The 16,849-nt window shown below is 29.7% G+C and overlaps 1 protein-coding gene and 1 non-coding gene across 4 annotated transcripts; both read left to right on the forward strand.

The window, feature by feature from the left end:
- Nucleotides 1-10,959: 10,959 nt before the first annotated feature.
- LOC131602316 (probable serine/threonine-protein kinase At1g54610) lies at nt 10,960-14,715 on the forward strand. 3 transcript variants are annotated; one of them, XM_058874398.1, is made up of 9 exons: nt 10,960-11,186; nt 11,460-12,012; nt 12,200-12,484; nt 12,621-12,938; nt 13,063-13,290; nt 13,454-13,554; nt 13,665-13,779; nt 13,860-14,300; nt 14,387-14,715. In XM_058874398.1, exons 2-9 carry the CDS (start codon nt 11,632-11,634, stop codon nt 14,540-14,542), a joined length of 2,025 nt encoding a protein of 674 aa, XP_058730381.1. In that variant the 5' UTR covers nt 10,960-11,186; nt 11,460-11,631; the 3' UTR covers nt 14,543-14,715. The 3 variants fall into 3 exon arrangements, with proteins under 3 accessions (XP_058730381.1, XP_058730383.1, XP_058730382.1); XM_058874400.1 differs by having other exon boundaries at nt 13,866-14,300; XM_058874399.1 differs by having other exon boundaries at nt 10,963-11,186; nt 13,863-14,300.
- Nucleotides 14,716-15,634: 919 nt separating this feature from the next.
- TRNAG-GCC (transfer RNA glycine (anticodon GCC)) lies at nt 15,635-15,705 on the forward strand. Its single transcript has one exon. It is a non-coding gene; the product is annotated as a tRNA-Gly (tRNA).
- Nucleotides 15,706-16,849: the final 1,144 nt, after the last annotated feature.

Below are 16,849 nucleotides of genomic sequence, written 5' to 3' on the forward strand. Positions count from 1 at the left end.
ATATTAAATTATTTCATTCATTTAAAGTTAAATGTTTAATGTTCTGAGAAATCTATCATATAAGAAAAGTCTACCATTTTCTCATCTCTTAACTATGCCACAAAAGTCTACCATTTCCTCATCTCTTAACTATGCCACATCAGTCTCTTTTCTCACAAAATTCCACATCATTCCTTTCCCATTGTAGGATTGAACTTTAAACCTCCAACCTCTCATGATCTCGCAGTTACAAATTATTTACTTTCTCTGGCCATTCACATTCACAACTGCTTACAACATTCACAACTGCTTACAACACTAATGACCTCATATAATGCTTCTGCCTTCCAAGCCCTTTCTGCCTTCCAAGCCCTCCACCTTCCACGTTACAAAACACTTTTATCATTACTATATATAACCATCATACTTTCACAGTATCTATCATGTTCATCAAACCTAATCGTGGAAAATTTTGGTTTATACTATTTTTGCAATTACAGCCATTCCCACGACTATTCATGTGGAAAATTTTGGTTTATACTATTTTTTCAATTACAGTCATTCCCACGACTATTCATGGATAAACCGGAATTTAACATTTTTTTCTTTCTTTTCTGGATAGAAAATATCTTTCATGTTATTTGCAGGTTGAATTTGTAGTGTATCATTCTGAAGTACTAATTGGCGTTTCAGGTTATTTGCAGGTTGAATTTGTAATGTATCATTCTGAAGTACCAATTGGCGTCACTCCATAGTATATGGTTTGTTTTTTACATGGGTTGTTTCCAATCCCTATTTTCTATTTTTTTAGTAACAATTTAAATATTGTCCTAATATGTGTTTTGGATTTTTTTCTGGTGCAGACAGTAGAAAACATCGTCTATACGATTCGTTTGAAATAAATATTCTTCTTTGACTGTCCCGAAAGTTTGAGCTGTAGAAGTAGAAATCAAGTTGGCTGGTGTCAATATACAATGAAGAATCTGCTTGAAATTACTGGGTTATGCTTGCGCAAGTTTTGTCAAAAATGTAGATATTATACTATGTAAATAACATGATATTTTATATTAATTCATAGAATGAACTTTAATTTTTTATATTTTAAGTGCAAATATTAATAAATAAATCTTAATTGATTGATTTTATGTTTGAGTGATATTTATATTAAATCTTAGTAATTATAGAAATTGTAGATATTATAATATGTAAATAAGATAATATTTTATATTAATTCATAGAACTAAAGAATATTTTAGTTAGGTCAAATTAAGAAATTAAGGTTATCAATATATACAAAGTTAGTTTTATAAAATATTATTGATATTTATTTATTATAAGGTCGAACAAAACAAAAAATAAAGATAAAATATTACAAATTAAAAATGTATACATAATTTTGAAATTTATAAGAAAATAGAATCAAAGAGTAAAGAAAAAAACATTATATTTGTTTAGGTAAATAAAGAGTTTTGAAATGAAAAGACATAAATCATTTACCTATAAAAAAATTAAATATCATAATCATTTTATTTGATTGCAACTTTAATTTTTGATTTAATCTGATTGCAACTTTTGATTTATTATTTTTAATTTTTTGATTTAATGTGATTACAATTTTTAACTTCTTATCCATAATAATCCAAGCATTACGGTCGATTTGAACGTGATTTTAAAGAATGGTTTGTTGAAATAATGAAGCAGCACACCTATTTTCTTGATATGGAAATAATTGGTATATTATTGCAAATTTTAATAAATAAATTTCATTGATTAATTGATTTTATCTTTGAGTGATATTTATATTAAATCTTAGTAGGTATAAAAATTATAGATATTATAATATATAAATAACATAATATTGTATATTAATTCATATAACTAAAGAATATTTTAGTTAGGTCAAATTAAAAAAATTAAGTTTATTAATATATATATATATATATATATATATATATATATATATATATAATTTATAAAGTTAGTTTTATAAAATATTATTGATATTTATTTATTCTAAGGTCGAACAAAAAAAAATAAATATAGAATATAATAAAATATTACAAATTCAAAACATATACATAATTTTGAAATGTATAAGAAAATAGAATCAAAGAATAAAGAAAAAAAACAGTATATTTTTTTAGGTAAATAAAGAGTTTAGAATGAAAAGACATAAATCATTTACTTATAAAAAAGTTAAATATCATAATTATCTTTAGTAATCATTGATCGATTGATTGCAACTTTTAATTTATGATTTAATGCATGTTTTAAATTATTAGATTTGAGAAAATATTGTACTTTTATATCTTACAAAATTATATTGTTTTTACAATATTGTATGATTTACCTAAAAATAATATAATTTTGAGTAAATATTGTACTTTTGTATGATTTACCTAAAATTATCTAACTTGATATAAAAGCCTTTTTAACGAGCCATACCTTAAAATCAGCACGTTGGGAATAATTTAATTGATATAGAATCAATACATTAAAATCATATCAATTACTTACCAATATCTTAATTGGTATAAAATAAATACGTTACAAATATATTTAGTACTCCAATTATATTGATGTTGCATCACCAAAAATTGAGTGAATCATATTATCATTAAAAATTAATAAATATAATTTATCTCACTTGATTTCCTTCAAAATTATTTAATAGAAACTTTCCAAAATAATGAATTTATCAACATAATTTTGAAACCAAATTTCATATGGTTAGAAGATTTTTAACCTCTCATTTAACAAAAGAATAAATATTATTAGATACATATTTTAATAAAATGTTTTAGGCATATCATTGCTTTTATATATTGTATGGAGTTTTTTGATAAAAAATTCATAGATATTATTATAAAAATAAAGTATATTTTCAAAATATTTAAAATACAACATGTGCCATCGTCATTCTCTGTATAGAAAAACTAACTACTATTTTCTATTTTCACTTTAATAAGATTTCTTACTAATACTACTAAATTATTTAAAATATAAAATATGAAAGTTATATATATATATATATATATATATATATATATATATATATATATATATATATATATATATATATATATATATATATATATATATATATATATATATATATATATATATATATAAATGAAATTTTTTAGAGATTATTAAATAAAATAAATATATTAGATCTATTGACTTTTTTAAAAAAAAAATATTTAAAAATAACTATGGGTGTTAATAAGCATAAGTAATCGAATGAAACATAAGTATTGTATGAATAAATAGTAATAGAATGAAACATAAGTAATGTATGAATAAGTAGTAATAGAATGAAACATAAGTAATATATGAGTAAATAATATCAAAATTGTATGATATTTTTTATTAATCATACAATTTGTTTGTCATTTATAAAATTTAAAATTTAATTGAACAAGTTCATCAATAATCAATATATATATTTATCTATATATAATATAATATAATTGAAATATTACCATTAAAACTTTAATGGGTCAATTCTATCCAAATACAAAATAATATATTACGGATACACACGGGTAATTATATGGTACGCACATATGGTACTGATATTAGCACATTTAATTAAATGTAATAACGAGAATAAGTTTACAATTGATTTAAATAGTTGACTTAATTGCAACTTTGGTCCCCCTATTTTGTCTTTTTCTCGATTTTAGTCCCCCCATTTTTAAAACCACGATTTTGGTCCCCTTTTCGAGTTTTCTAATGAAAAAGAGACAGGAATAGGGACTAATTTTGCAGAAAAAAACAAAATAGAGGGACGAAAATTGCACAGAAAACTTAAAAAAGGACTAAAATAGTGATTTTTAAAATAGAGGGATCAAAATCAAGAAAAAGACAAAATAGGAGGATTAAAGTTGCAATTAAGCCTAAATAGTTTTATAAATAATTCCAAAACAAAAATAGTTATATATAGGAATAATTAACTATTGATTCAAATATTTTATATATGAAATAATATATTTGATTTGTAAATTGAGTTTAATCAATTATATTAAATATTTATTATTAATTGTATTATATAATTTGATAGAATATTTCTTCATTATAATTTGTCAATTTAAGATTTTTGTTATTATAAAAAAATTTAATTATCATCAAATATTTTTAAACAATGTTAAAATTAATTTATTTTTGTTTCAAAAATATCATCAAAATATTGAATATTAATAGAAACATGAAGTTACTGATAAAAAAATTGAATATTAACGGGAACATGTAGTTATTAGTCAAAATATTGAATATTAATAGAATTTTTTTTAATATTAATGGGTACATGAAGTTACTAATCAAAATATTGAATATTAAAGATAATATTAAATTACTGATCAAAATATTAAATGTATTGAATATTAACGGAAACATGAAGTTACTGATAAAAAATGGCATGTTAACGAGAGCATAAAGTTACTGATCAAAATATTGAATATTAACGAGAACACGAAGTTATTGATCAAACTATTGAATATTAACGGGAAAACAAAGTTATTGATCAAACTATATTGAATATTAACGGGAACATGAAGTTATTAATCAAAATATTGAATATTAACGAGAACATGAAGTTAGTAATCAAAATATTGAATATTAACGTGAGTATTAAATTACAGAGCAAAGTATATAATATTAACGGGAACATGGAGTTACTGCTAAAAATATTGAATAATAACGGAAACATGGCGTTATTAATCAAACTATTGAATATTAACAGGAACAAATTTGAAACATTAACAGAAACACGAAGTTAGTGATCAAAATAATGAATATTGATGGGAACTTGAAGTTATTGATCAAAATATTGAATTTTAACAGGAACATGAAGTTACTGAACAAAATATTGAATATCAACGAGAACACGAAGTTACTGATCAAAATATTAAATATTAAGGGGAACATGAAGTTACTGGTCAAAATATTGAATATTAATGGGAAATGAAGTTTATTGATCAAAATATTGAATATTAGTGGGAACACGGAGTTACTGATCAAAATATTGAATATTAACGGGAGCACGGAGTTATTGATTAAAATATTAAATATTAACGGGAGCACAAAGTTAATGATCAAAATTTTGAATATTATCGAAAACATTAAGTTACTATCCAAATTTTAAAAATTAACAGGAACAAATTTTGAATATTAACGGGAACACAAAGTTACTAATCAAAATAATAAATGTTGACGGGAACACGGAGTTATTGACAAAATATTGAATATTAACAGGAACATTAAGTTACTGATAATTTTTTTGAATATTAACGGAAACGAATTTGGAATATTAACGGGAACACAAACTTATTGATCAAAATAATGAATATTAACGGGAACAGGGAGTTACTGATCAAAATAATGAATATTAACAAGAACATGAAGTTACTGATCAAAATTTTGAAAATTAACGGGAAGAAATTTGAAATATTAACGGGAATACGAAGTTACTTATCAAAATAATGAATATTAACGGGAACATGAAGTAACTGGTCAAAGTAATTTTCTATTAATTATGCATTTTGAATGAATCATTATTATAAATGGAGTTTGTAGTGGTTTCTCATTGGCCTACAAGACAGAGCTGATAGTTTGAGATTGGGCTAATAGTTTGTAGTTATAATTGAGCCAAAATAATTAATTTTCTCCTTAGCTAGAAAAAAATAATCGATTCTCCTTAGCTGATAGTTTGAGATTGGGCTAATAGTTATCACTAATTGAATTATATAATTTGATTGAATATTTCTTCATTATAATTCGTGAATTTGCGATTTTAAAACTTTTCCTTCATTATAATTTGTTAAATAAAATATTACTATTTTTATAACTTTTTCAATTTTACCCAAAACTTAATCTTTTACTAATATCTTTTATTTTTCTCAATCACAATGCGCGAAAACGACGGGTACCCGTGCGAACGCACGGGTAAGACACTAGTAATTTATATATGATTATATGAGCATATAAACATGAAAACATATATTCGGTAGTTTTAAAATAAAAATAAACTATATAATAATTATAAAAAATATAGATAATTCAAATAGTAGACATCGAGATATCTTCATTTTCTTCAAGTATAAAATAATATGTATTTTCTATTATTCAATTTTTAACTAAACTATTATAATTATTATTATTAGATATCTATAAATTTAATTTTTAACTAAATTAGAAATTGAACACTAACCAAATTAAATATATATAATTCAACTAATACATACATGTTGAACTACTCACTCATCCTAATTTTATTATTATTATTATTATTATTATTACTATTATTATTATTATTATTATTATTATTATTATTATTATTATTATTATTATTATTATCCTATCAGTTATGTATTTATATTATATTTTTGCCCCCACAAATTTTGTTTTGGGTCCGTTTCTACTAATGGATCCTAAAAGAATGTGCTATCATAAAAATTTAAAAAAGGAGACATCCAATTCCTTAGGATAGCTCTAGTATGCCCTTTGGGTCAACAAAAGTAAATACAATTGTATTCTTAAGAGAAACAACCACAATATTGACTTGCGTCCATCTAAAAAAAGCAATTGAAATAGTTCATCGCGAAGAAAAGGTCCGTCCATTAATAGAAATTATCACTATGGTACTCCCTAAACCTAGCAGATGTCGAGTATAATAGGACTACAGAAAATAGAGATGATGCTCAAACATGTGGTCATAATGAACTAGAGATACCTTCCATCAATGTGCGCATAACACCCACATCCTATCCATAAGCTCGTGAGAGTATATATCTATTCCCTCGTAAAGTCGGTGGGATCTCTAATTATTATCAACTCAGCTAAGAGAACATTCAAATACTTATTGAGCACCAACCACTATGTGATGACAATCTATGGTATAAACCCTGTAAACATCACATGAGACATCATTTACTCTAACCTATTTTACACCCTTTAGTTATTGGAAAATAACTTGATCTCTTCCTAAATGAGAATTGAACCAACGTCGCCCTAAGAGAGGAATTCAACAGGGAAAAAATGGCAACGAGGTACAAACGCATCATCCAAAGAAAAGTTAAACAAGGCGACTTGGTATTGAGGAGAATCTAATGAAAATAAACACATGGGAAACTTGCACCCAATTGAGAAGGTCTTACTGAATTACAACTAAGATGAAATTAGGGGGTATGGATCTTGTAAACATTCCTCAAACAACCAATCTAGAAAACATAGAACACGGGAAAACTAAAAAGATACTACAACTGATGTACTTGACAAATAAATATAAGTGATTGAATATCAATTACAAAATATATTCCTTTTAATTAGGAGAATCTAATGGAAATAAACACATGGGAAACTTGCACCCAATTGAGAAGGTCTTACTGAATTACAGCTAAGATGAAGTTGGGGGCATAGATCTTGTAAACATTCCTCAGACAACCAATCTAGAAAACATATAACACGGGAAAACTAAAAAGATACTACAACTAATGTACTTGACAAATAAATATAAGTGATTGAATATCAATTACAAAATATATTCCTTTTAATTTCTTGTGAAATCACCCACACAAGAAACTGATAAAAATATAAATCTAAATTAATTTTAAATCAAAGCGAGAGACTCTTTGCAAGACTTATATGCCCCCACGACACAATCGAATATGAGAAAAATTAAATCCCTATTCCTAAGAGAAACATGAGTCGGTAACGACTACGACTTTCTCTTTATCCAAGACACGTCTTATCCCACGTTTCCTCTCCCCTAGGGCGAGGAAAACATAATGACCCGACGATACCTCCCTTCAGGCCGCCACGCATCGTCGCCCTTTTCTAGGGCGGTCCCACGTTGTCGCCCTCGGCAAGGTTATTTGCAAATATAACACTACACCTTAATATGAAACAAGCATTTAAATAGGCTTTTAGGACATGCCATACTTTTATAAAGGCCATGCTAGACTAATAAAAAACCTATAGCAGGCCATAGGCCAGATTTAAACCTTAAAATTTATCGTAGGTCAGGATAATGCCTTATAAGGCCTGGCCTATTCCCATCCTTATGATAAAGGAACAAAAAATTAACAAAATTGGCACAATCCTTAATTAAATCATTGTCATGCTCCAACAATCACTACGCCTACATTTGCATATGGCCAAATCCAATCCCCAAAAAAAGGACAACACATGACCAAACACTACCAATGTTAGAAGAGACCACCATTATAAGTGGAAAACACCATTAATGGTGGTAGAAGCCAACATTCAAGGTCAAAGGTATAGAAATAAAAAATATTTAATGAAAATTCTAAAATGTATCACACACTTACTTGAGGAAGACAATGATAGAAAGCTAGGTCATGCAAAGTTATTTCAAATATAAAATGTGAACCTCTCTCAAAGCAAAGAGCACCAGAGCAAAACAAAAAGCAAGTGAAAATGAGCAACCCACGTGTGATGGGATTATGAGAAATGAAGAAAGGAAAAAAGGCTAGTTTATATACTAAATTAATGAACATACAAGAACAAAAAGGCTCATATTGATCCAATGGTTTTGAAACCAAACGAAACAAGCCTAGGGGTATATGCACTTGATGACCATTACAACGTTTGACATGTGTCGAAGGGAAACCAAACTTTTGAAACTCCTAAGGTCACGCTGTCAATCTCGAAAGACGCTTAAGTTGACAACCCTTCATCATGAACATAACTCAAAAAATGATGAAACCCATGGAAATCCTCAAGAAAGATCTTCCTCGGGTTACACAAAACTTAAAGGTTCATTGTCTTATCTCAACCTCTACAAAAAGCCTCCTCCTTTTATCGAAAACTCAAAGAATTTATTTCATATTGGCCCTTGCGACAATCCTCTGCAGATTATTCAAACCTCAAAGACTCTTCGTCTCATCTCGACTTTTATGACAATTATCCTTGTATTATCTAGTACTTAAAGACTCATTTTATCATCTTAGACTTTACGAGATTCATCCTCAAACTATTCAAAACTCAAAGATTATTTGTCTCATTGCATCATTTGCAAAAATTCTCCTCAGATTACCTAGAACTTAAAGACTTTTCCTTTTATATAACCTTCACAAAGATCTCTACTCAAATCGCCCAACGCGATACAAACTCAACATCTAGACCGTATTATTCGCCCTCTCAGATAGACAACTTAGGGGGAAATTGTTTTGTACTTCAAACTTATTCCATGATCCAAACTATTCCATAGAACAATCCGCAACGCTCAATACGAGGCTGGGGCAATGCCTCCGACAATGACAGGAATCTTAGAAGTCATTGATACTCATAATGTCCTTCATAACATAATGTCCCTCATAACTTCGGTCTCTCTGAGACTACTATAAAAATGCTCTAATAAGAGTTTAATGTACACAACTTTTATCCTAACACTTCTCACTTCTTCTTTGCTTACTAACTTGAGTGTCAGAGTGTTTGCAAATATTATTCTCTATTATTTTAAATTTAAAACGTCTACTCATCATAAAAAACTACTCATTTGAATTGGGCTTGGTTCAAAAGTTCAAATTGATATAAATATATTTTAAAGAAAAATAAAATTTAGAGAAACTATAACCTCTTATTATTCTCCTTCTACATTGACTCTGATTGTTGGAGCTCCTCGTTTATTTAGCAAGCATTTTAGAAGCGTAAAACAAAATTAAAAAAAAGAAAAGAAATGAAATTGTGAAGGAAATCATGTCCTTATTATTCGTCCTCTCAAAGAGACGACTTGGGAGAAAATGTTTTGGACTTCAAGCTCATCACATGATCCATATTAGCCCACGGACCAATCCTCAACACTTAGTACGAGGCTAAGGAGGGGACAATGCCTTCGAAAATGACAAGAATTTTGGAGGTTTTAATGCGCATATTGTTCCTCGTATTTTCAATCCTTTGAGATAACTGTAAAAATCCTTTTAATCAAAGTTTAATATACACAAATTATATCATAACACTTTTCATTTCTTCTTTGCTTACTGACTTAAGTGTCAGAGTATTTACATGTATCATCTTCCATTTGTTCTAATTCACAACGTCTACCAATATGTACGTTACTATCCAAAACTACTCATCTAAATTAAAAAACAATACGTGAGATATCATGACCTCTAATAATTCTTCTTCTACCCGATCCCTGGTAAAACTACTCATTTATTATATATAAGTGTTTTAAAAGCGTAAAACTAAAAAAAGAAAATTATGTTGAAAAGGAAATTATGCTATTAACCACCCATATTTAAAGTCTTTATTAACTTATTACTTCCTTCAATGACAAATCATTATACTATTCATAATCTCTTAATTCTTAAATTTGTAACATTATTTTTTTAAATAATATATTTAGAATTTGTTAATGGAAGTACTTTTAAAAGAACAAATTAAAAACCAATAAAAATAATATTATATTACTAAATAAAATAAAAAATAAAACTATAACACTAAGATAAATATCAACTTTCAGAAAAATTAAAATAACATTAATAAAAAAGAAAAAAAAAATTGAATGTTAAAGACAGTTGTTAATTTCTTCATTATATAAAGATTAAGACACACCGAATAAATGTTCCTTTTCTTAGAAAAGTAATATTTCTATTCTTCTTTATATAAAGAAAAATAATTAATGTTCCTTTTTTAGAATAATTAATGTTCCTGATGTAAATTTAAAACAGTTGTTAGCAAGTACTTCTCTAAATTTTCTTTCACACATATATCACTAAGGAAACTCAAAATTGATTTCATTTTATGGCATCACTAAGATATGCCAAATTTCATTTTTCATTTTATTCCAAATTGTATTTTAGTATACATATAGAACAGAATCCACTGTTTGCCAAACCAACTAACAATTATTTTTAATAAAAAATAAAATAATTTTAATTAATAAAAATAAAAATAGCACCATTACTTTGTCACTCACAAAAAAAGTTGCATTAAAATATGTAAAAAGATATATTAAAAAACGCGTTTAATGTTGAGCCTTATACTTCTCCAAACAGAACTTCAACGACCAGCTTTGAAGGTTTGAACACAAAACCAACACAATTGTTGTTTGTTTGACAGAACAACGTGGTAGAAGAAGAGAGAGAAAATCAGGCTATAAAATCATCATCATCATCATCATCTTGCTCTAGAGAGAGAAAGTGGTGTCCTTTGACTGAGCCAGCCGGCATAAGCCGTCTAAGGTTGTTGTCTGGTTGATGATAATGTTTTTTTAATGTCTTAATACGCGTTGAATTTTCCATCACAATTTTCTTTTTTTTTCTCTTAATTTCCAATTCTAAGGTCTTCCAAGTAATTTTCTTTTTTCTATTTTCATTTTTTTTATAAATTTAATTCCATGTTTTATAAGTGTTCTCATTTTCACCCCCATAACTTGAATTTCATGCCCTTTATTTTCTTCCTTGGAAAAATGTTTCCTTTTAGTATTGGGATCTGAATTTCATGCTTGTTTGTAGTTTTCTTCTTCAGAATTCAATTGGGTCAGTTTGGGATTTTCAAGTATTGGATTCATGCTAGAAAAGTTCCAGTCTTTGCTTTTGGTCATGAGTTTTGGGAGGATTGTTAGAAGAACTTTTGTTGCTCTTGAAGGGTAATATTGGAATTGTAATATTATTGCATAGTTGAAACATGGGTTGCCTATGTTCCAAGAGTTCAGCTGTAGAAGACAGCAATGAAAGTACCTCAAAGAAATTGCAATCAAGTAGCACAAGAGCTTCAGAGTTGAATGTTTTGAGGTTGAGTTCTTCCAAGAGGGTTGAAAGTGGAGGTGATGTGAAAGCGAAATCGAATGGATCAGTGCAGTTGTATGATGATCAAAATGGGAGGAAGAAGAAAATTGAAAAGCATGAATTGACTGTTGTTGATCATCCTGGATTTGGAAGGGTTCCTAAGGCTATAGAAGCCGAACAAGTTGCGGCTGGATGGCCGGCTTGGCTTTCTTCTGTTGCTGGTGAGGCTATCAAAGGATGGATACCGCGAAGTGCAACTACTTTCGAGAGGTTACATAAAGTAAGTTGCTGGCTTTTTTGTTCTATTCTATTTGTGTATGCAATATAATTTGACTTATATATTACTCAATACGGTTTAATGTTCTTTTCCGTTTTTGGTGAAAATTCTATGATGTTCTTTATGATTGATGATATGATAGTAGTCTTTTGATTTAACTGAGTAATTTTTATGATATTCTGTTATGTAGATTGGGCAAGGAACTTATAGTACGGTTTATAAGGCTCGTGACGTGACTAATCAGAAGATTGTTGCATTGAAGAGGGTGCGGTTTGATAATCTTGATCCCGAGAGTGTCAAGTTTATGGCAAGAGAGATACATATTCTACGTAGGCTCGACCATCCAAACATAATAAAATTGGAGGGTTTGATAACCTCAGAAACATCTCGCAGCTTGTACCTTGTTTTTGAGTATATGGAACATGATTTAACAGGACTTGCAGCAAATCCTACCATCAAATTCTCCGAACCACAGGTAGTAATGATTCATTCGATTTCCTCTGTTGATAACTTGAGATATGGCCAAATTAATCATTGTGTGACTCGGACAATTATCACCCTTTTAGCAAATTTGTATACGAAAACTCCTTAAACTTTTTTTTGTGTGACAGCTGAAATGCTACATGCATCAACTTCTTAGTGGATTGGATCATTGCCATAGTCACGGTGTCCTTCATCGTGATATAAAGGGATCAAATCTTCTCATTGACAACAATGGTGTTTTAAAGATTGCCGATTTTGGCTTGGCGAATGTTTTTGACTCCCATCACAATATTCCATTGACAAGCCGCGTGGTAACATTATGGTATAGACCGCCCGAACTCTTACTCGGAGCAAATCATTATGGGGTTGCAGTGGATTTATGGAGTACTGGTTGCATTTTGGGGGAACTATATACGGGCCGGCCCATTTTGCCAGGAAAAACCGAGGTACGATGTTTACGAATCTACTTTCCATCACTTTGTAACGATAAAAGTGATACTAATAGTAATACTAGCATTTTAGGTTAATGAATGTATGAGGTATCTAAAAATTGATTTTAGTTCCTTGTAGGTTGAGCAGTTGCATCGGATTTTTAAACTTTGCGGCTCTCCGTCTGAGGACTATTGGCTTAAGTTGCGGTTGCCACATTCAACAGTATTCAAGCCTCCACACCATTATAGGCGATGTGTTACGGATACATTTAAGGAATACTCATCAACTGCTCTTAAACTTATAGAGACCCTACTATCCGTAGATCCGTCAAATCGAGGGACAGCAGCTGCTGCTCTGAAAAGTGAGGTATGTTGGACTTGGTTTATGCTTCAAACAAAAAGTTATAGTATAAATAATCTGATTAAGTTACATCCTTCTCCGGTGTAATCTTAGTGGTATATGTTTCCTGCCGTTAAAATCAGTAATACTCCTGATTCTGCATTTTGAACTTTTCTCCATTTTTTGACAGTTCTTCACATCAGAACCTTTGCCTTGTGATCCGTCAAGTTTACCAAAATATCCTCCTAGCAAAGAGATTGACGCTAAAATGCGAGATGAAGCAACCAGAAGGTACTTGATTTAGGTTGATTTTTTATAAGTTGAAGCAACAAAATCTATGATATATAAGCCTATTTCTTTAAGATGACTGATATGTATCAATTTTTTCCCCATTATCTTAGGCAAGGACCTGTTGGAGATAAGGAACAAAAAGTTGGCTCATCGGTTAGACAAGAAAAAGCACCTAGGGCCGTTGTCTCAACAAAAGACAATGCCGACATGGGCGCATCAGTACAGGTAATTTTTCTCTTGTGCTTTTTTCTACTGCCTTAAATTTTATCTCTTTCGTTCTCACTTTATCTTACTGTTGTCTGAAGCAGCAGAAACACTATTCCTTCTCAAAGAACCGAAGCGAATTGTCCTATCCGTATAGAGAACACGTGTCTGGGAAACACTCAGAAGATGCTAGAGAAACGGAAAATAACGCATCCGGTCATTTTTATAAAAGACCTTCACATTCAGGCCCGTTGGCTCCTGGTTCAGGCTGGGTAAGGGGCGTGAAGGAAGTTGATAACGGGCCTAATGTTTCAAACAGAGTTAACCTATCAAAACTATCCGGGCTAGTAGCATCCAGGACTTTGACGTCTGAAGATCAGGAGCCAAAACCAGTTCCCTTTCCCCACAGGAAACCAATTGAAGTAAGAAAATCCCTCGAGGCGACTAGTGGGTCCGAGTCAAGAAGAAGGCGGGACAAAAAACGGATCGTTGATCACAGTCAAATTGTAAATAGAAGAGTCCCGACCGAAAAATCAACTCCGGTTAGTTATTATTTCTCTCTTGTTTATCTATTTTAAATCGAGTTTTGCTGAATATATCTGAATAGCGATTCGGGGGTTTATTTCAGGATGGACATGGATCGAGTGGAAACAAGATATACATGTCAGGTCCTTTACTGGCTTCCTCAAACAACATGGATCAAATGCTCAAAGACCACGATCGTAAGATCCAAGAGTTTTCGAGACGAGCAAGAGGTGAGAAAGTTCGTGCACAGCGAAAGTAGTTGAAAATTTCTGTTTCTGTCAGCTGCATACATATGTTATTTGTATGATAACATTTATTTATCTCTCAAAAAACACTTGAGAGAAACAAGTAGCAAGAGGGAGTGCATTCACTCTTTACTGTAATATATCATGTAAATTTCAGGCTCTATAACACAAAATTATCCTTTTCTTAGTATAATAGCTTTACATTATGTCTCACATTCATGAACAACCAATGCAATTAAAAGGAGCTAGTGATTAGTGATTAGAGTCTCTGGCAACTGCTTGAAGAGTCTGTCTACCCTAATAATAATTCTTCAAGAACATTTATCAAGCCTTATAAACAGTTTTAATTTTTTGAAGTTCTGCCAACAACCATTCAATGAATATGTACTACTTCTGATAACTAAAGACATGTTCGCACAATCAATGTAATTTACCTCCTCAGTTTGCAAGTAGTCCAGTTATGTTGCAGGAATTATATCTTGTCAGTTTATGACAGTTTTCTGAACAAATATTATCTTTGATTTGATGGAATGGAATTGTTGCATGAGATGAGATGAGTCTATATTCCGGTTGGATCAAACATAGTCCAAAAGACCATATTAGAATTAGTTGTGTTAGTTCTTACATTTAGTTACAATTAAAAGACTATATTAGAATTAGTTGTGTTAGTTCTTACATTTAGTTACAAAATCGTACGTTATTCATTCTATCCTATTCTATGATCTATAGTATAGACTCAAATAATTTTATTCACGGGACAGAATATGCTCATCTCATGATCTAATAGAAGTCAAGTTCAATCATATCAGAATTACAATCACAAGAAAGTAATCAAAGAAATGGACAAGTGTATTGAAATCAGGTGCATCGGTCACATTATTGATCAATGATTCTAAGGGCTCAATCAATACCTATTTCTCACTTTTTAAAAATCTGTCGTGATTCTCAAAATGCAATTTGGAATGAAAAAGTCCAAAAATACATATCTAGATGGAGTTTTTTCACGTGTACTTCCAAAATTATTTGTGGAGTGGGAAAAGCTGAGTCCTAACCCAGGTAACGTAAAAATAAGAGTTCATAATTAATATTGATAAACCAAACAACAAGCACCAGTGGTCTAGTGGTAGAATAGTACCCTGCCACGGTACAGACCCGGGTTCGATTCCCGGCTGGTGCAGATTAAAGTTTTTATTTTTCATTTGAACCCTTTTCTTCCTCTTTTCCAACCCGCTACTATTTGTTTTAAATTGATTTGAATTGGATTTTGAATTATTGATTGACTCTCTATTATTGGATTGGATGTTTCATTTATTAAATTATTCAACATTTACTTAATTTGACGGTGTTGAAATTAATTAATAACGTAGTCTGTTAGGGGTGCTCGCGGTGCGGTTTGGGCGGTTTTGACGAAAAAAATCATCCGAACCGCAAGAGAAAAAATAGTGCGGTTTGGTTTGGTTCGGTTGACTTTTAAAAAAAATCCGAACCAAACCAAACCAAACTAATGCGGTTTGGTTCGGTTCGGTTGGTTCGGTTTTTTACAAATATTTTATTGAACCATACATACACACACATATATATATATATATATATATATATATATATATATATATATATATGACAACATAATTTTATATTTAGACATTCATACACTAACAAATAACACAAATAACAACAAAACTCGTCATATTTTGACAACAATTTTCCATGTAATATGTAAAAATTAAATTAGACAAAAGTAGAATATTAAACATAAAATAATAGCATAAAACAATATAAAATTATTGTAATGAAACAAAAAAATAGAAGAGACGAAAGATTAATGAAGGTGAAAAAGAAAAAGAAAAAGTGTTGAGAGATTAGAGAAGAAGATGTGCGATAAAAATGAAACTAAAATACGGAACATTTACATAAAAATGAGAAGGTGAAAAAGAAAGAATATAGGAGAGTAAAGATTATAGAAGAAGAGGGAAGATGTATGTGGCAAAGAAGGTGAAATAATGTTATTAGAGATTTGAGAAGATCAGGACTGAAATTATATGTGTAAGGATGAGAAAATTGTTCGTATTCATAAGGCTAATGTATAATAGGTTTAATTTTGGTTGGATGTGAGTTAAGTAAAATTTAGGTTGTAACATAATGCGGTTTGATTCGGTTTGGTTCGGTTTACAAAATACAAACCGCAAACCAAACCGAACCGTGCGGTTTTGTTAAAAAATGACCCAAACTAATCCGAACCAAATGCGGTTTTTTGCGGTTTCGGTTTGGTTTGGTTTGGTTTGCGGTTTTCTATTGGGTTGGTTTGGTTTTGAGCACCCCTA

This window comes from Vicia villosa, linkage group LG5 (genome assembly GCF_029867415.1).
Source record: "Vicia villosa cultivar HV-30 ecotype Madison, WI linkage group LG5, Vvil1.0, whole genome shotgun sequence".
Lineage (NCBI taxonomy): Eukaryota > Viridiplantae > Streptophyta > Magnoliopsida > Fabales > Fabaceae > Vicia > Vicia villosa.